This window comes from Apodemus sylvaticus, chromosome 5 (assembly GCF_947179515.1).
Source record: "Apodemus sylvaticus chromosome 5, mApoSyl1.1, whole genome shotgun sequence".
Taxonomy (NCBI): domain Eukaryota; kingdom Metazoa; phylum Chordata; class Mammalia; order Rodentia; family Muridae; genus Apodemus; species Apodemus sylvaticus.
The window spans coordinates 53630420-53651839 of record NC_067476.1 but is presented as its reverse complement, the minus strand read 5'-3'; the positions used below and the strand labels follow the sequence as shown (position 1 = coordinate 53651839).

General features: G+C 40.8%; 1 protein-coding gene across 5 annotated transcripts; it reads right to left on the bottom strand.

Moving 5' to 3' along the window:
• Window positions 1-21418, bottom strand: Scrn3 (secernin 3). 5 transcript variants are annotated; one of them, XM_052182704.1, is made up of 8 exons: window positions 21333-21417; window positions 18139-18299; window positions 16176-16357; window positions 14584-14780; window positions 11429-11638; window positions 5228-5390; window positions 4013-4187; window positions 1-177 (listed from the first exon to the last, which is right to left on the bottom strand). In XM_052182704.1, exons 2-8 carry the CDS (start codon window positions 18295-18297, stop codon window positions 7-9), a joined length of 1257 nt encoding a protein of 418 aa, XP_052038664.1. In that variant the 5' UTR covers window positions 18298-18299; window positions 21333-21417; the 3' UTR covers window positions 1-6. The 5 variants fall into 5 exon arrangements, with proteins under 5 accessions (XP_052038664.1, XP_052038665.1, XP_052038667.1 ...); XM_052182705.1 differs by lacking the exon at window positions 21333-21417 and adding an exon at window positions 21141-21291; XM_052182707.1 differs by lacking the exon at window positions 5228-5390 and having other exon boundaries at window positions 21333-21418.
• Between the last annotated feature and the right edge of the window lie 2 nt (window positions 21419-21420).

Below are 21420 nucleotides of genomic sequence, written 5' to 3'. Positions count from 1 at the left end.
TGATCATTAAGAACTAATATTTGACTGATAAATTTTAATTTCATCTTTTACATATTGAGGAAAGAGATTAACAGTTTTCTCTACGTCAAGATGTCTGTTCTGGAGGATTGATTCAATCTCTTCAGACACTGCTCTTTCCAGCTTCCTCATGTTGTCCAATATTGTCTTGCCTTTTTCCTAATGAAAATAATAAAAGTCAATATGCATATATGAACCTAACAAAATCCAATCCCCTGGCAAGGTTTGTTCATTCTGTTTCTACTGGTTTTGGTTACTTTCCTATTCTGTAGATGCAAAAGGAATGAAAAAGAAATAAAAGAAAGAAAACAAAAAGGAATGGTTTTCTTTGGGGAAAAAATCATTTCTGTAGATTCAGTTAATGCAGAAATAACAAAACAGTTATTTTAGCTGAAAATTCAGGAACAATCACATGGTACCGATAAACAGGAAGCTTAGAACACGACAACTGAAAATTCACTTAGGGTATGAAGAAGTGTGCTAAAAATCAAGACTGAGATGCTTCTGTGGACTTAGAGCCTGTATATCTCAAGCCAATTCTATCAGGTAGGGGATGGGCCCGGAGGCCATCTCAGTGACAGACTATTTGCCCAGCATGCTTGAGGACCCGAGTTCAACACCTACCTCACACTGAGAAAACAGGTTATATATACCCAAGATAGTAAATAAATGAATGCCCTTCATACTAGGGAAACAAAAAGGTAATGTTCAAGAGGAAAAGTAAAAAGACATTTTCTTCTTGTTTCTGGGAAGTGGGAGTGTGTCCAGGCATCAGAGAAAGAAGCATTTTCCTATGTGTGCTGCTGGGGATTGAACCCAGGACCTTGGACATGCTAGGTGTCTTAGGGTTTCTATTCCTGCACAAACATCATGACCAAGAAGCAAGTTGGGGAGGAAAGGGTTTATTCAGCTTACAGTTCCACACTGCTGTTCATCACTAAAGGAAGTCAGGACTGCAACGAAGCAGGTCAGGAAGCAGGAGCTGATGCAGAGGCCATGGAGGGATGTTTGTTTCTTACTGGCTTGCTCCCCTGGCTTGCTCAACTTGCTCTCTTATAGAACCCAGGACTACCAGCCTAGGGATGGCACCACCCACAAGGGGCCCTCACGCCTTGATCCCTAATTGAGAAAATGCCTTACAGCTGGATTGCATGAAGGCATTTCCTCAAGGGAGGCTCCTTTCTAGTGATACCTCGAGCTTGTGCCAAGTTGACACAAAACCAGCCAGTACACTAGGTAAAGGCTCTACCTCTGAACCCATGTTTCCAACCTAAAAAGGAATAATTTTTAATAGTTGAAAAGCTATCAACTTTTGAGTCTAGAGGAAAGAACGAACACTATATGCAAGTGAGCACCATTTAGAACTTCTGAATAATTATGGGACAGAGTACCGCGAAACAGTGATTCCCAACATGAAGTTGCATGCAGTGCCCCTGCCCCGGAAGCACTGCATTTTGTAATAATAGGAGGAAAATAACTTTGTTAATAAACAATATTTAAGTAATTGATCACCTTCTTGGGAAACAGGCTGAAAATTCCTGCCTTCCTGATATATAAAACAGATTCAAGATGGATTTGAGAACTAAATGTTGTTACATTTTATTTATTTATTTGTGTTCGTGTGTGTGTGTGTGTGTGTGTGTGTGTGTGTGTGTATGAGTGAGCCTCCATACTTTGGAAGTCAGAGGGCAACTTGTAGGAGCCAGTTCTCTCCTTTGACCATGCAGGTACTGCTCAGCCATTTCAGCAGTCCTAGAGAATTAAATACTTAAAAAAAAAAAAAAAAGTACACATATTTGGGACAGTAAGATGGCCCAGTGAGTAAAGGGCTTGCTACCAAGTCTGATGACCTGAGTTCTATCCCCAGGACCTACATGATCAAAGGAGAGAACCAACTCCTGAAAACAGTCTTCTAAATTAACACACACACACACACACACACACACACACACACACACGCGCGCACTGTGGCATATGCATTGCTAATATATATCTATATCTACATATAGATATAGATATATACACATATATACATACATACATATATATGTGTATATATATATGTATATATTTATATACATATTAATAAACACTTAAAAACCATATATAACCAAGAGAAAAATATAGAAAATTAAATATAGAAAATTATTTTTTATGAAGCAAGGGAAGTATTTTGAAGAATGAAATCAAGATATTTTAAGAAAACAACAAATACAACTAACTAAAGAAAATGTTTTTGGCCAGGCAGTGGTGGCACACACCTTTAATTTCAGCACTTGGGAGGCAGAGGCAGGCAGATTTCTGAGTTTGAGGCCAGCCTGGTCTACAGAGTGTGTTCCAGGACAGCCAGGGCTATACAGAGAAACCCTGTCTCGAAACACCTAAATAAATAAATAAATAAATAAATAAATAAATAAATAAATAAAATGTTTTTGTCATAAATGTGTAATGTCAGCTGACATTAGAGACCGGTGACATGAGCTGGAACAGGGGCGACCAACTGTAGTCTCAGTAGTTGGAAGCTGAGGCATGAGGACCACTTAATCTCAAGGGTAGGCAATATGGCAAGAACCTGTCTTTAAATATATAGATGTGTGTGTGTGTGTGTGTGTGTGTGTGTGTGTGTGTGTGTGTGTATGTGTGAAGAGAGCAGCAATGTACTCATATACATAAAATAAATTAATAATTCTTTTTAAAAAATTTAACTTTTGATCTGTTCCACAAAATAAATTCATGTCTATTTCTGGAGATGCTATTTCAAGTGATATATTGCTTTTCTAAATTGCTTCAAGTTTTAAAATCATGAGGATCTATTATTATTATAACAACAACAATGAAAACAAACCACAAACCTAGCTGGGCGTGGTGGTACACACCTTCAATCTCAACACTCAGGAGGCAGAGGCAAGCAGATACCTGTGAGTACAAAGCCAGCCTTGTCTACACTGCAAATTCTGGGCTAGTCAGGAATATACAATGAGACCCTTTCTGAAAACTATAAGCCAAAGCCCAAACAAAAACCTCAGCTCCTTATTTCAAGTCTACAGAAACTGGCTGCTTTTTCTAGGTGTGTGTGCTTGTTGGCAGGACTGTGGGTGGGGACTTAGATGTGCCAGCTAAGCATGCCCTCCCTGGCTTCCAGCCCCTGGAATCACTGCAATTCTAATGTGGGGCTGTGGGATTAAGAACATTATAGAAAAGGCCAGGTAAGGCGCCCTTCAGAGACTTTGTAGTACTCAGTGTGGAAAGTATGCAGAGCAGATTAGGCAACTTTCCCAAGCCTCAGAATCTTTATCAGAATAATAAAATAATATTAATACCTTCCTCATAAAATGCTCATAAAGATTAAATGAGACATCCAAAACTATATATCACAAGTGGTCAGTAATTGTCAGCTATTATTACTACGTTCAAAATTTAAATTTTTCTAAAAGAGTCAACACACATACTCTTTGTTTTTGTTTTACAAGACATGGTCTCTCTCTCTCTCTGTAGACCAGGCTGGCCTCCAACTCACAGAGATCCACCTGCTTCTGCCTCCCAAGTGCTAGCACTAAAGGCGTGCGGCCCACATACATACTCTCTCTTTTTTCTTGTTTTTCTTATTTTTCTTTTTTCCCCTTTCCCTTCTCCTTCTTGCTCAGGCCTGGCTCACTCTAGCCCCTTCCCTGGTTTTTCGAGAAAGGGTTTTTCTGTGTAACCCTGGCTATCCTAGAACTCACTTCATAGACCAGGCTGTCCTTGAACTCAGAGATCCACCTGCCTCTACCTTCCAAGTGCTTGGATTAAAGAAGGTGTGTTCTACCCCACTGGCTTCATGCTCTTAAAGAAAGGAAAAGCTACATTGCCCCATCAGTCTGAGAGTAACTATTTCTAACCCTATTTTTTACATGAAGGACAAAAAGAAAGCTAACACTCCAAAATTCAAAATACGAATTGAATTACATCTTAAACTATTCTTAATGCTATAATAAACGCTATAACTTAACCATACCTTATTGTTACTTATCATTTCCAAGGCCTGTTGATGGTTTTGGTAGAGCAGGTGTCTTCTGTCAGGCTTGACATATGGCTTCTTTGCCTTTGGCCTTTTAAGTTCAAATGTTGGTGATTTCGTATCCAACAGTGGTGAAATATGTGGCACAAATATGAAAGGCTTAAAAACTGACCTAGAAGAAAGGGTCTTTGTTGAATTTGCATGTCAAAAGATAAAACAATTATTTTGTCTTTGTAGATTCCTTCTACTTGGGGCATCTACTAACAATGCTTGTGCTGTGATTGGCTCCTGCCACATTAGTTATTCTCAGGATCATCTCCCTTGTGCACGTAGGCAAGGAGACGATGCTTTACTTAGCTTTGTATTCCCAAAGGCCCACCAGTTGGTCCACACACTAAGAATATCAGAAAATGAAAAGTCTATCATTTGCCAGGGTAAAAGCAATCCCCAGTGTCACAGTGGTTATGACTTAATGGAAAAAATCAGCACCATGTTAATAATAGGAAAAACTGTAATGCTGGAAAAGAATAAAGATAAAATTGTTCCTAATGTAACATACATTAAACACTATAAGAGATTCTAATGACTTAAATCAAGACATGTGAAGGAAACCCTAAGGACACTTAACTAGGACCAATAATATTTTAAAGTGTGCAGTATGTGTTTTCTAAATAGGGTACATTAGCGTATCTGGTATAAGATCACTTAAGCTGTTCACTGTGTCTGAAATCAGTAAGAAACACGATCTACTTCTTTTCTTGACAATGTTAAATACACTTGTAGGGAAAGGGATAACCACACATGGCCAGGAGCCTTTTCTTCTCATAAAAATGACAATGATTATGCACACAGAGAAAGTGAAAATTAGAATCCAAACAGATAATATATTAAAAGCTATTGTTTTATTTATGTAAAGATTTACACTGAGGAACTGAGAGATAATTCGGTGGTAGTACTCTTGCAGAAGACTTGCATTCAATTCCCAGCACCTACCTTGGACAGCTCACAAACCCCTGTAAATCCAGCCCCAGGTAAGTCAATGCCTCGGGTCTCTGCACATTCATGACACACGCATGCACAATTTAAAATAATACATAAAACTTTCAAAAGACGTAATTGCTCATAAAAATCGTTCTGACAAAATCAGGCACACACTAATGATTGTACCCCGGACTATGACCTCTCAGTAGTTACAGTGTTGGAAGACTTTACCTCTCAGGGTGCGGAGTCCCCGTAAAGAGGTGAATGCAAGGAAGGCTGGGATCTTGAGGTAAGACAGAAACCATGCTTGCTGTGGTCAGGAATTCTCCCTTCATGTTAATGCCACTGGGTCTGTCTCGAAGAATTTCCATCATTGTTTCAAAAGTTATGTTTCCTGAGGAAATAATTTAAAAACCTACCAAATAATGCATATATTTTACAAGCATAAGCTTTTTTTCTGATAATAAGATACAATGATACATTGTATTGGTGTTGATTCTGCAGCATCAAGAGGGGGAGGGCAAGTGGTGAAGAGTATGTTCATTACTGATCTGTGTCTCGGCATTTATATCAGTCACAAAACCAAATGGCAGATTAGTCATGTATGTTACTGTGTCCCCATGTCTATCTAGCAAGAGCAAATTCCAGTGTGGAGGACATGATGTGATAAAGCTATGGACCCTGTTTAGGGACCTGGGGAGAGAGCTCAGTGGCTAAGAGCGCCTGTTGCTCTTGCTCTTTGTTAAAAAACAAACAAACAAAGAACAAAAAAAACACATTTATTTATTATATACAGTGTTCTGCCTGCATATATACCTACACACCAGAAGAGGGTGCCAGATCCCATTACAGATGGTTGTGAGCCACCAAGTGGTTGCTGGAAATTGAACTCAGAACCTCAGAACCATCTTTCCAGTCCCCACATTTGAGTTCTGTCTTTTTGTTTGTTTTTGCACAGAGTGTTTGCTTTCTTATACAGAGGATTTAAGGATCTTACGAACATAAATAAGATGCAGAGAGAGACTTGCACTTGGCTGAGGTGGCTCTGCTCTGTTCATTCTCTCCTGTGAAGACTGCAGAATTCTGGGATCTCAACTGGACACTTAGACCACTTTCCACTCCTGCCTCTCAGCTGATCCTCAAATAAAGATGTCTTAAGGCCCATGGCACTCGTGGGATCTCTGGTTTGCTTTTAAAGGCCTTGATAACTACTTTCTGATTAATTACACTGTGTTTCATAATGCCTTTCAATCAGAAATTGCTTTAAGAACCAATTGTATCATAGAAAGTCAGGTTCTGGGTTAGGGATGTATCTCAGTGTCTGGGAGGTACAGGGTCCTGGATTCACTATTCAAATGAAAGACTGAACAGGAAGAGAAAGGAAGGCCCGTGCACAGTACTAGAACATTCTCTCTTCATCGCTTTCGTCTGGTGGTTTAGGGGTGGTGATCCATGCCTTCAAGCAGTGGGCTTTCCTTCTCAGATCTCAAGGAGGTTCCCTTAGGAGAGCAATCGGTACTGGAGAGATGGCTTAGTGGTTAAGAGCACTGGCTGCTCTTCCAGAGGTCCTGAGTTCAATTCCCAGCAACCACATGGTGGCTCACAACCATCTGTAATGGAATCTGATGCCCTCTTCTGGTGTGTCTGAAGACAGTGAGAGTGTGCATAAAATGAATTAAAAAAAGGTTAAAAAAAAAAAAAAAAAAAAAAAAAAAAAAAAAAAAAGGAGAGCAGCCTAATGCCAGGGGTTTCTTTACAGCCAGCAGTAAGTTTTAACCCATTCCACCACTATGCCTCTCGTTTATCAAATATGTCAGCCTCCTGTTACCCTAAAGCAGTACTGGTTTCTTAGTAACAGACATGGTCAGTCTATAACAAGAATAGCTTTAAATTAATTTAAAAAATCCTCTCAAGAGCCACAGACTATTTAACAAACAAACAAACAAACAAACAAAAACCCATACCAGTAGCAAGTATGAGAGACCTCCTTTCAAGTTGTTGGGCAGGGCAGTACACGACTCCCAAAATAATACAGCCTATTGCTGCTGGCATTGGTTGCCTCCAGAAGTTGAAAATCAAGTTCCTAATGCCAGAGACAACACACATTTTGGACACAGGACTCGGCAGATTTGAGCTGGAACTAATTCAAAGGCTTCCTCCCTGAGGACAAGTGTTCAGAGCACCACAAGGTCCAATCAAGCTGCTGAGGGCATGAAGCAGTCAAATGAACGCTGGTATCCCAATACAGATGAAGGGTCACTGGCAAGCAACAACTGCTGAGCAAGCAGTCAGAAGTCCTCCCCAGCTATGATGCCCGTGAACCACAACGACCAGCATGGCCATATCCCTAAAAGTGTAGTAGTGGCACTTAACATCAGGATGGTAACCAACAGCTATCTAATCAGACTCAAAGCCTACTCAGCAGGAGGGAAATCGTGCCTGCTACTATAAATTTACCAAGCACATACTGCTGCTGAGGCAATGGATATTAGAGGACCCACTATCACCACTTCCTAAACTAGTATAAAGCCTAACCGCATGTTATATAGTTATATTTATACCCACAGATAAGTAAGAATTCCATCCCTCATCAAAAAAGATACTTTTTGCGGCAAGAGACCATTATAGAAAACTGCAACTAATCAAAATGGAGAGAACAACAGAACGTGGGGTGCCCAGCCTGAGTTGATACATCTAAAACACAGCTCTTACACCCAAGGCTCAGGATATATCACAAATGGGAGGGGGGAAGATTGTAGTCAGAGGACCAAGAAATCTGCTGTGCGACTGTGAACTTTATCTGTAACAGGGAAGCTATTCCGTGAAATATCAACAATATGGCTGCCGAAACACGACCTGAGCAATTCAAACGGATGCTGACATCCCAATATGGATGGAGAGTCACTGGCATGGCAATCAAGAACTGCTGAGAGAAAAAGAGGGGGTGGAGTGGAGTGGGGTGTTTGTGGGGATGGGGGTGGGATTAAATCTTCCCTGGGAATGAGCCCTAACTACTTATCCAATACTAAGTGGTCAGTCTTAGAAACACACATGCAGGTGACATCAAATGAGCTCAGCAGGCTGTAAATGTGTGTGTGTGTGTGTGTGTGTGTGTGTGGTAACAACAAAGGTACAGAGGAGGCCATAAACAGGAGGGTTAGGAGACAAATAAAATCATAAATGTATATATTTTGTTTCTCTTTGCTTGTTTTCAAGATAGCGTTATTTTCTGTGTAGCCCTTGCTATCCTGGAACTTGCTCTGTAGACCAGGCTGGCCTTGAACTCAGAGATCCACCTGCCTCTGCCTCTGGAGTCCTGAGATTAAAGGTGTGCACCAAAACCATCCAGCTATGGAATTATATTTTAATTACATTTTTAAAAAATTGAGAAAAGTAAAATATAATTTCTGCCATTAGATACACTAGGATATCTTATGTGGAAATGTTTATTGTCCTAAAGTTAGCTCTAAAGAAACAAATAACCGTTACATACCTATGACTGACTAACTAGAGGTTTTTCTTTCCTCAAAAAACCCTACAACAATTGGGCCTGGAAGCATATTATAATACAGTGTATGTGCTTACTAGACACCAGGCCCTGGATTAACTCAGAAAGGCAATCTAAAAGGTGATATCCCCCTCTTCCTCTTCTTTAATATGGGGTTCACAAGAGAAGTTCACAGCAAGTCTGTATCCAAATTATGATCTTTTGATGCTTCAATGAAAAGGAAAATTAACTTTCATATGGAAGAATTTAAAGTGCTGCTGATAAAGATACATGCTACCAGCCATTTTATATTAACATCAACAGATTTGATGTACATATACAGGCTCTACCTAGTTCCTTCATGGTATAGCATGATTCAAATTCAAAAAGTACCTTACTGAATTTACAAATAACTTGTTAGCGGAGCTTATCTTTCAGTAAATCTTGAATAACAGTGAGGAGAAAAGAGGGCCACATCTACACTGAGCCCTTGATATTAAACTCAACAATAAAGCAAAGCCCTACCATTCACACCTACCTATCAGGCACCAAGCTTCAACATCTAGTGAGATTTAAAACGATTCAGGTCTAAATTCCTATAAACGGCAAGTTTTAATAAAAAACAGTGTCAGAACTGTAACACTGTGATAATACAGGTATTATAAAAATGTTTTCAGGATTGGAAACCTACAATTCTCAAAATGAAAGGAGGGTTTACATGATCCCTTGAGTAGGACAGCTATAAGTAACCCACTAGCAAGCATTGGATAAGTACCGAGACCGAGGTGGCAGGTTCCGCAAAGTGAACGGAAACCGCAGGGTGCAATTTCACAGCAATTTCAACTGGCTACTTAGAATACACGCATGGATATAGACAGAATTTGATATACATGCAGCACACTTAATAGCCACCAGCTAGGAACGGATGGAAGGAAGGAGGTAGGCTCTTTATCTAGAAAAAAATCATAGCAAAATTTAAACATAATATGCTGGTAGACTATTTCATATGGGAACTATTGGAAAGACATTTATGCTTTAGGCAAAGCACTGAAAACTGGACGAGTTGTGCATTACACTTGAAAAACTGAAGTCTGTGTCACCTGTGTCCACTGCTATATTCAGGCATGCATTTAAGGTCTGCAATCATGGTCATCCTGTAGTTAAATATGACAATTATTTCAATGTAATAGCTTATTAATTTATACTATTCTGTGTGGTTGTCTTCCTTTTGTCTGGTTACCCTCAACCTTGGGATTATCAATGTTTTTGCCTCGATCACGTTTGCTGAGACAGTCTTACTACATCGCCCAGACTGGTATTGAATGTGTGTCTCAGCTCCCAAATGGTGAGTCCTCACACCTGGTTCATTCCTCTCCATTTTAATTATGTATTGCTGATCGCCTACTGTGTGAGGGTGGGTCGGTGTGCAGAAGCATGCGTGTACATGCACACCCAGATGGAGGTCAGAGGTCAACATCAAGTCTCTTCCTGTCTTCTTCTCCACCCCATGTTTAGAGACTGATTCAGCTAGACCGGTGGTTCTAATCTGTGGGTGGAGACTCCTGTGGGAGTCAACCAACCTTGCCACAGGGGTCGCCTAAGACAATCAGTCCTCTTTGGAAAGGATCGAGCAGTGTGCCTTGTTGGAGATGTCACACTAGGAGTGGGCTTTGAGGTTCCCAGGGTGTGTCTGTCCCTCTCTGTGTCTTTTCTCTCTCTCCTTCTCTTTTCTCTGTCTCTGTTTCTGTCTTTCTCTGCTTGCTACCTGGGGATTCTAATAAAGCTCTCAACTACTTCCCCAGTATCATGCCTGGCTGTATGCTGCTATGCTCCCACCATGATGATAATGGACTGACACCCTGAAACTGTAGGCAAATCCCCAATAAATGCCTTCTTTTACAAGGGCTGCCTTGATCACGGTGTCTCTTCACAGCAATAGAACACTGACTAAGACACATGGGCTGGGGAAGAGGCTCACTGGGGAGCACTTGCTGACAGCTGTGAGTTTGGATCCCAGAGGTGGCAACTCACACCTGTAACCCCAGTGCTGGGGTGCAGAGACAGGGTCTCGGGAGCTTGCTAGCCAGCTTCCCTCACTGAGGTGGTGAGCTCCAGGTTCAATGAGAGACTGTCTCAAAAACTCAGGGGGAGTGTAACTAAGGAAGACATTAAACATCAAACCTCAGGCCTCCAAATGCACAATCGTGGGTGTGCACGCCTAAACATGTACGTGTGCATATACAAAGCCACACACAAACGAAAGGGATAAAAACATATAAACAAACAAAAATACCACTGTTAAAAAATTATTGAAAAAGTAACAGTTTAGGGCGATGGTGGTGCACACCTTTAATCCCAGCACTTGGGAAGCAGAGGCAGGCATATTTCTGAGTTCGAGGCCAGCCTGGTCTACAGAGCGAGTTCCAGGACTATACAGAGAAACCCTGTCTTGAAAAACCAAAAAAAAGTAACAGTTTAGCTAGGTGCGGCACATGCCTTTAGTCCCAGCACCAGGAAGACAGAGGCACACAGTTCTCTATGAGTTGAAGGCCAGCCTGGTCTACACAGTGACTACTAGGCCAGTCAGGACTATATATATATATAAATATATATATATATATATATATATATATATATATATATATATTAAGACTCTAATTTTTATTTATTTATGTATTTATTTATTTTTTATTCATCTAACTCAAATTCTTTTTTTTTAAAAAAAAAAAAATAGGAAGTTTCTTGAGGATTGAGAATTTGAACTTAACCCTGAAAGGGATCAGTATTTTCTTACAATGATTTAATACTATACACGTATCAAAACAGCTTATACTATCCTAATATTTTGCTTTATTTAAATCATATTTTTACTAGGTATGAGATCATTCCCACATTAAATCTACACAAATTTCAATGTTTAAATTTTATCTAAATGCTAAACTTACCTTTGTGTTTATCCAGAAGCCTGTAGCCCTGACAGTATCTGCTTGGTGATGTCATCATGGCAGCCGTGTTGATATAAGAATAGGCCGCAGTAAAGTCAAACTCCTCTGTGCCGTCCCACCAGCCCCTCTGCTTAGCATAGTTTCTCATGTCTGGATGTTCCTTGTCAATCTTGGTTGTTATGGAAAACTGATTGGAAATATTACGAACTCCTATTTGTGAAGGATGGAAAGGAGAAGAAACGCTACCTTTAATATAAAGTATTATATTACAGTATGATTCTCGGCCACTATGGCAGCATAAGATTGGCCATGCACATTTACTGCAGATTCTAAACAATTAATTAATTTAAAATCAAGCTTTGAGATAACTGTGGACTCAGATGCAGTTATATGAAATAATCCAGAGAGATAGTATATGCTTCACTATTTCTACCCCATCACATTTTTAAAAATATAGATTATCACAACAAGAACATTGGTATTGAGAATGTCAAGAAAAAGAATCCTTGGACCATCCACCATCTTTCCCTTTCATAACAGAGCTGTGCACCTCCCAGTCCTAATAACTCATTAGCTCTAGGTATACTTGGTATATAAAACCACCCGTACATGAGAACGCATGCACACATACACACACACACACACTCGTGCACGCACACGCACTCGTGCACACACACACTCTTGTGCACTTGTGCACACACGTGCACACACTCGTGCGTGTACACATACATGCGCACATCTTGAGTTTATATATATTGGGTAAAGGCACATGCTACAAGCTGACCCATCTGAGTTCTATCCCCAGAGCCCACATGATGGAAAAAGAAAACTGATTCTCAAGGTTGTCCTCTGACCGCCACAACCGCCACAGCACATATGCCCACATACACACTTTTTTAAAAAAATGTTATATACGTAGAATTGTACAGTAAATAGCCTTCTGGCTTTAAAAAATTATTTAAAAAATTTTAAATGTCCATTTGTTTTCTCATGTGTCTGCATGTAGAGGTCACCCTTTCACCTTGTAGAGCATTCTGGGCATCACACAGGTTGTCCGGCTAGCAGCAAGCATCCTTACCTGCTGAGCTATCTTGCTGCCCTGCCTTCTGGCCTTTCAAACTCAGCCCAATTTTAGAAGACCCGTCGTGTTATCAGCAGTTCATTTGTATCTCATATGATGCATGACACTTTTTTATCATTTCAATACATGTATATAATGCTCAATGGCCAGATGCAGGTGGCTAGCAATCTATCAGAGATATATCGTTTCTGTGTTGGAGATACTCAAAGCAACAATCGAGTTCTTAAGAGGACTGAGAAAGCACTAGCAAGGCTATCTCAACAGGATGATCACACCCAGGAAGGCATTCGTTTTGCACGACCAGGTAAGACGTTTTTTCAATAGTATTTATATTCCTTTGCCTTTCAGGTAGAATGTTTAATAAAAGAAAAAGTGGTCATTGATATAATCAAGCCAATCAGTATAATAATAAAATGGATTAAATTTAATTTTATATATTTTATTAATACATAGAAAATGTCAAACTTAAAATATAAAAACAGCATTTCTAAAGCTGATGAAAATAGCTGGCAATAACCTGTCTTGAAAGGTAACGCTCAAATCTTACAGCACAGGCTCCCTGTGAAATCCTTCTGAACTCCTACAGAAGCTCACAATGACTTTCCTTCCTCTAATGTTCATAGCACCCCCAGGTCCACATCTTCACCCTGTTAGTTAACTATCCAGACAGGTTCTCCTGAGTCCACACGGACTCACACTCCGTGGAGTAGACAATGATCTTTAGCTTCTGCGATCCCTTCCTCCATCCCTCCCAGAGGGCAGGATCACAGCTGGGTACCACTGGTCTCAGTTTTACACACTGCTGGTGATCAAACCGGGACTTGTGTGTGCTAGACAAGCACACTACCAACTGGGCTAACCTCTGCTAGTATTTTTACAGGTATCTCTTATCTCCTTTGTAAAACTAGGAGATTCAAGATGTCAGTGCACAGGAAGCACGTGACTATATTTGCACACAGGGCTGCGCTCTGCAGAAGGAGGAATGGGGATGAAGACTTTCACTCGGCACACAAAGTGACTTTCTATCTCCGGATTTCTTCACTTGAAATTAAGAGGACTGGCTGTGGAGACAGCTTACTGGGCTATGTGAATTCAAATCCCAGGATTCAGGTCAAGTCAGGGATGATGGTACAGTCCCAGAGCTTCTGTGGTGAGACGGAATGCAAAGGTGGGAAAATCCCCAGAAGCACGTAGATCCCACAGTCAAGTACACTGCAGGGGCAGTAAACCACGGGGACCATGAGTCACCACAAGTTGTCCTCTGACCTCCACTTGTATGCAGTGGTCGTGCATGCCTCCCCCCATATACATACATGCACACATGTCACAAAGAAATACACGCACTGGGTGGTGGTGGTACATGCCTTTAATCCCAGCACTTGAGAGGCAGAGGCAGGAGGATTTCTGAGTTTGAGGCCAGCCTGGTCTACAAAGTGAGTTCCAGAACAGCCAGGGCTACACAGAGAAACAGAGAAACCCTGTCTGGGGGGGGGGGGGGGAGAAGAAAGAAAAGAAACACAGGCAGCAAGAAGAAATAAGACAAATATATGAGCACAAATGAATCACCTGGAGAAATCAATTCCAAAGCAATCAAATTGCATTTACTCAATGACATCCAATTCTAAACACTGACCCAAAGCCACCTATCCTTAGCCAAACTCCATTTCTTTACCTCTATATTTACTCATGACACAATTCTGGAATTGAGTCCATAGTTAGAAAAGGAAGAAGTAACAAGGAATGGTTAAAAAGAGAGAAAAAACAAAAACAAAAAACCCCAAAAATCAAAAAGAAACAAAAACACAAAACAAAACAAAAAAAATCCACCACCAGCAGCACCACTATAAGCAGCCACAGGCTGCTGGAGATAATGGTACCTGGTAACTTTTTGGACGAATGCTCACTGTGGTTCTCGTTCCCCCTCTGTTCTTTCCAATTTAACTTTGTTCTGCAGTTTACCCATTAATGTATGGATGATAAATCTCAAAAGGCAAGTGAATGTATTTTCTACAGTTACAGTAGATTTTATTAATTACAAAATTATATAATCTAAATTTCGAATAGTTGTTCTTACCTTGGACCTTTTCTGCTGCCCAGTACTTCCCTGAAGTCTCCAGAATCCAGGCTTCATTCCTATCAGCTATCAGGAAACTGTTGTAATAGCTCAATTCTTCACCTTCTGCACAGTTTCCACCTTGGCCATATTTTTCTAATAAGTCAACAATGACATCCAGAGCTTTCTCAGCTGTGTCAGCTCTTTCAAGGCCAAGCCTAAAATAAAAATGTTGAAGCTCTCGGATTAAAAATAATTTCCTTTATTCATCTTAACTTCATATTAAAAAACCACTGTTTTAACTATTCTCAAAATAAGAAAATGCAAGTTAAAAGTGTTGTGGGTGGGCCTGGTGCTGTTTGTATTTTGATGCTACCTCTGCTCTCCTGGATGGGGCTACACTTCTTGTGAACCAATCCCCTAATGATTAAAAAAGCCAATCACTGGGTGAGTAGGGAGGACTTCTGGGTTTCAGGGAGGAAGAGAGGAAGCAGGAGAGTTAGGTCGTAAGGACAAGATGTAGCTACGAGTCAAGACTTGCCACCAGAGGATTTAGATTCAACATGGCTTACAAGGTTAGGATTTGAGTTGCTGCGCCCAGCGACTGAGTTACCCTCATTTCTGACCTAAGTTTGTGTTGTGTTTTCCTTCGCATGGTGGCTCGTCTGGGTTCAAGGGAGAAAGGTATTGTGGCAAAGTGTGGGTTTGCCTGAGGTGCTCCACAAAGGCCATGGGGGTTTTGAAGCACAGAGCTGGCGAGGTAGCCACCCGTCAGTGGGAACTTAGCAAGCTGGGTGGAGATGTTTCAGGAGCTCCAGGTCAGAGAGTCTCCATGAGATAAGAACAGGTCGGCCATTGCCGCCAATGCATTGCTGGCCAGGTCTCCAGGGCAGAGAGTTGCCAGAGGGAACGTGTCAGTGCCATTTTAATATTTTCCACAACAAATAGGTAAAATAAAATCTGTAAAAGTCTTACTTCTAAAGGCATTTCCAGTCAATGAAAATGTTTTTGAAGTCAAGTTCCATCTTGGCAATTGCAAAGTTATTTTTATTTCTAAGACTGAGATATTCCTTTGTAAAACGAAGATATTAATCAACCAGGTGATAAAACAATTCAGGCATTTCTGATGTATAATTTCTAATTTGGCCCCTCTCTCCCAGTTAGTCATATGTATGGGTGTGCATGAGTGCTTGTAGGTGTCTGTATGGTACATATAGGAGTGTACGTGGGTGTGCATCTGCGGGTGTGCAGACCTGTAAGCAAGCATGCAGAAGCCAGAAGTCCGCCAGATCCCTCAATTGCGCTCCACCTTATTTTACAAGACAGCGTCTCTCAGCGGACTGGAACTTACCCATTAAGATAGAACAGCTGCCCAGCAAGCCTAGGAATCTGTGTGCTTCTGCTTCCCCCATGCTGGGGTTGTTACAGATGCACATGAGATGAAACTCAGTTTCTCATGCTTATGAAGTGAGGATTATGTGGACTGAGCCCTGCGCTTAGACTAATTAGTGACACTGAAGAGTCATTAAGTTTTGTGCTGGTGTGAAAATCGATGCAGGTTGGTATTTACCATTTTTCATGTCATCTACAGTGAGAAAGCAGAGAACTGTTACCTGACGAGGTCCATGCCCAAAAGTGCTTCCTCCTTAGAAATATCTTCCCTTCCCCACACAGCCTCGTTTCCAATGCAGACTCCATGCTCATTGGCACCCATTTCTGCCCCCCACAGCCAAGCCGGACGACTAAGGACAACAGCGTATGTTTCTGGAACTTGATCAACTTCTATATAAGTACACTGCAAAAAGAAAAAGCCATAACTATATAAACAAAAATGAAAAATGACCAAATCCCAGAATTTAAAACACCATTGGGAAGAGATGATCACTATGAGGGTAGGTAAAATAGTACATTAAAATTTTCCATAATAAAACTCTATGCAGAACTGACTCTATAGCATTTACCATTTAAGTATTTTATGAGTGTGTCCTATTATACCCTGCTAAGACAGGTCAGTTCCCAGGAGAAAATAAGACAGAGCTTCATTCAAAAAAGCAAAGACTTCCCCATTAACTAAGATACAACAAACATTAAGTGTTAAGGCCAGGAAGAGGATGAACAGAGCTGCTTTGGAAGCTTAGGAGTGGTGGCTACCAATCTTCAAATTGTTTCATGGAGAATGATTAATATGAGTTGAAGAGCAAGAAAGCAGTCCTTGAGTTCAATGTCTAGCCTGTCCTGACTAGTGACATATGTATTATAGGTACATGAGACCCCCAGTCAGGTGAGAATGGCCGGGGACCCACATTTCTGGTGTCAGTGACCCCAAGACATCTCTACTGCAGTGGAAAGAGTGAGAACCTGACCTACGTGACAGGCTAAATTTAAACATATGGATATAGAATACAAAAAGTCTTATATTTAATGTATATCAGTGTTAGAACATCAAGAATCCAAAAAGTTCATAACAATAGAAGATAATATAACCTTTAAGTTCCATGTAAATATACTCTTTAAACAGAAAATTTAAAGGAAATGTGGCTCAACTGCTAGAAATATGTGCCTACCATACAAGAGGCCATAGGTTTGATCCCCAACACTATGAAAAAGAAACAAAAACATGTTATTTATAAAACCTGGAATAGTTTTTCTAATCTATTTCAAGCAGAATCCTTTTGATCTGTCAACTGAAACCCCAGCTATAAATAAATAATTTTTGAGAGATTTACTTATTTTGCGAGTAGTTTGTTTGCACGTATTTCTGTGCACATATGCGCCTGGAGACCACAGAAGCCAGAAGCCAGCTTTGGATCTCATGCAACTGGAGTTATTGTGAACCACCACGTGGGTGCTGGGAATCACACCTGGGTCCCCTGCAGGAGCTGCAAGCACTCTTGACCACGGAGCCAACTCTCCATCCCATTGTTTAATCTGACCTAGATGTTCCTTCTCTGATGCCCCAGTCACTACTCCTACTTAAGGCCCCCATTTAAACCATCCTATGCTATTGTGAGTTTAGCTGCATCCATAGTCCATTTGTATATTCTTAGCATCTGTAAGATATTGCCCAGATTTTAATAAACTAATTTAAAAATCCCTTATCACATCCAACCTATATAACATATAGAAAGTATTCAAATATTTGATCAAAGAGACAGGTTTTATTATTTTAGCAGCTTCATCTAAATTACAGAAATAAAAGACCAGAAGTCTATGTTTGATTCAAATTATTTTCAACCTTAAATGCTTGAATTTTAACTTCAGTGGTCTTCTGTCAATTGGTAGCTAATGAAAGAAATAACCATTTATGGGGCTGGAGAAATTTCTCAATGCTTAAGAGCACTTGCTGCTTTTATAGAGGACCAGGGCTCAATTCATGACATCCACATGACAGCTCACAACTGTCTAGAACTGTAGTTCCAGGAGATCCAACACCCTCTCCTGGCCTTCTTGGGCACCAGGCACACACATGTGGTACCCAAGCACACATACAGTTAAAACAGTCATACATATAAAATAAAACTATCCATGCATATTTTGAACAGTAGATATTGCTAGCACAACATGTACTTCACCTACCTTGAGACCTTTTTTCAAATCATTATGAACTGCAGCTGGAAAATAAATTACTTCTTGTACTTCATCAAAGAGCCTGTCTGAATTTTTTCCAAAAATAACCCTATTCCCAACTGTTGCTGGAGGTAATGCCACAAAAGTGTCACAAGAAGAGGGTTCCATTTCTTAGAGAGAAAAAAAGTGAAAGCATATATAAGTTTCAAAATAAAAAGAGGAAACACTTTTAAGTACACATAAAACAAAGAGCTTTTCTCTGTGACCAAGGGATATGCACCTAAGAAAGGTGCATAGTAAAGTTTCAAATATCATATTATTTCTGTGCATTCCAGGGCAGTCAGGTGAAAACAGAAAGACCTGTCTTAAACAAATAAACCAGTAATATAAACTACAAAAGATAGACTATGATTTAGTAATTAACCATGTCCTACTATAATAACATGGCAGTAAGAGCTGCTTTCTTGTAGTCTATGCAAGGTTCCTCTGTAAACCTCTCTATTGAAACCTTCTTACTCCTCTCACTACGTCCACAGCTGCCGTTCATGTCATGGGCCACTGTCTGTGTATGCATGAGGCCTCTTACTGGACAGTGGGATCCTTGAGAGCTGCAGGACTTCTTGTTAGTTTTTCTATCAGTACTGAAAATATGTGAAGGTTGGGTGGTGGTGGCACACACCAGGAGTTGGGAGGCAGAGGCAGGTAGATCTCAAGTTGGAGGCCAGCCTGGTCTACAGAGTGAGTGCTAGGAACAGCCAGGGCTACATAGAGATACCCCTCCCCCAAACATAAGCCACAACAACAAAACCAACCAAAAAACCAAACCAAAAAACAAAAAGGAACTTATGTAAACAAACAAGTGTTCCCATATTGCTATGGAGAAAAATCTCCTTTGGCTTAAGGGAAAAATGCACACAGAAACTATAATATCGAAGACAGAAATTTTGAAGCAGACCCAGTACTTTGGAGAAATACAACAAAGATTCTCACAGTTGGAGGCAGAGGCAGGTGGATCTCTGAGTTTGAGGCCAGCCCTGTGTTCCAGGACAGCCAGGGGGTAGTGTCTCAAAAAACAAAACAAACAAAATCCCAACTTTAATGTGTTCAGGAAGTTCACATTTGTAACTTAGAAATCCTGATTGTAGAACTGACATATATGAATTCTCTTCATTTGTGATCTGGAAAATCTTAAATTCTAGTTTGTAGAACCATTCAAAATTTCCTGTTTTTATTTTGCTTTCAGAACAGGCATAGTTTGTTTCCTTCTTTTATTTATCTTTTTTAAGGTTTATTTTTACTATTTATATGTCTCTGTGTGTGTATCTGTTTACCATAAGAATCAGGATGCCCTAGAAGGCTAGAAGTGGGCCTCAAACACCCCCCCACACACACACAGAGCTGGAGTTAGAGGCTGTAAGGCATCATGCATGAGCACTTGTGTGTTAGGAACTGAACTCAAGTCTTTGGAGAAAGCAATGAACTATCTTAACCACTGAGCTCTCTGTCTAACCCAGTTTCCTTCTTTTATAAGAACCAAATCTACTGGGCAGTGGTGATGCACACCTGTAATCTCGAAAAAAAAAAACAAAAACAAAACAAAACAAAAACAAAAAAATGAAAAGAACCAAATCTTAGCAGGACAGCAGTGGCACATGCCTTTAATCCCAGCACTTGGGAGGCAGAGGCAGGTGGATTTTTTAGTTCGAGGCCAGCCTGGTCTACAGAGCAAGTTCCAGGACATCCGGGGCTATACAGAGAAACCCAGTCTCGGAAAAAAAATAATAAAAATAAAAAACAAAAACAAATACAAAGTTTTGCTGGGGGGTGGTGGTGCACACCTTGATCCTAGCACTTGGGAAGCAGAGGCAGACAGATCTCTGAGTTCCAGGACACCCTAGACTACACAGTGAGTTCCAGGACATCCAGGGCTACACAGAGAAACCCTGTCTTGAAAGCAAACAAGAAGAACCAATTCTTAGTATAGTTTTATATGGGAGCATTCTACTTTAAAACAAAATAAAAAATGTAATATAAATACAATAAATGTTTTGTTGGAAGGAAAGCAGAGCAGGCTATGGTAGCACACCCGTAATCTCAGGACCCGTAATCGCAGGATAAACTAGGGTTTAAGGCTAGCCTATGTTTCAAAATGAACAAAATGACTCAAGACACAAGTTCACCATGGGACGAGTAAAGGGTCTTCTCCATCTCAAAGACGGGAAGAGGAACTACTGTTTTTCTTTTGTGTCACCCCTTTAAAATTTTTTTGATCTCCTGCATACAGTGCTCCAAAGTTAGCTACCCCAATACATAACTTAGGCAGGCTATTAATTCTCCTTTTTTCCAGGCTCATCAGTATTAAAATAAATAAATAAATAAATAAATAAATAAACATTAAAAGACCACCTAGTAGGGCTGTTTCGAAGATTCGGTAAAACCCCGAAGGTGAAAACCCAGCTTGGTGGTGCACGCGTGTAACCCAAGCTTGAGCTCTACGTGGACCGTGTCACGAATAACACAAGATAAAAAACCTGGAACACAGCCAACCTGCAAACGAAAGCTATCATCTGTTGTACCTTGGCACATTCTTATCTTCGCTAGAGATGACTAAGCCTTGCCTACACGAACTGGGATAGCGGCAACAACTAAGAAACCAGCACCCGGGGAGAAAGCCCTTGGCCCTAACGTGCTCTCATCATTCACGATGTTTGCTGAACATATTTCTGCAAGGCTAGAAATAACCGAAGGAAGCTAGGTGCAATGATGCAGGCCTTTCATCCCCAGTACCGGGGAGGCAAAGGCAGGTGGATCTGTTAGTTCAAGGACAGCCATGGTGAAACGCTGTCTCAAAGATTATTAATATTAATAATATTAATAATTTTAATACATTAATTGGAAAGGAAGAGCTGTTCCTGAAGCGCTAACAGTCTATTCCCGTGCTTTTTGTAGCACCAATCTTCCGAGTCTCACAAACGTCCTACAGTTGGCGTGAGACTATCTCCATGACCTACATGGGAACTCCGCTGCAAAAGAAAAATTTTGCAACTGGAGTCAGCGTTGCCAGAAAGTGCTGGGCTCGAACTTCAATACGTCGCTTGCTCGGGCTGCCTGCGCTCGGAACGAAGCCGACGCAGCAGAGCCCGCCGCCGCTCGCGACTCTTGCCGAGAGCGAGCAACACGCAGAGGGGGCTCCCAGAGCTTACCTCAGCTGCGCACGCGCGGCCACCGGGTAAGCCGCGGCAGCTACAGGAAGCATCTGCCGGAAGAGATGAAGAGGGCGGCCCTAAGTGT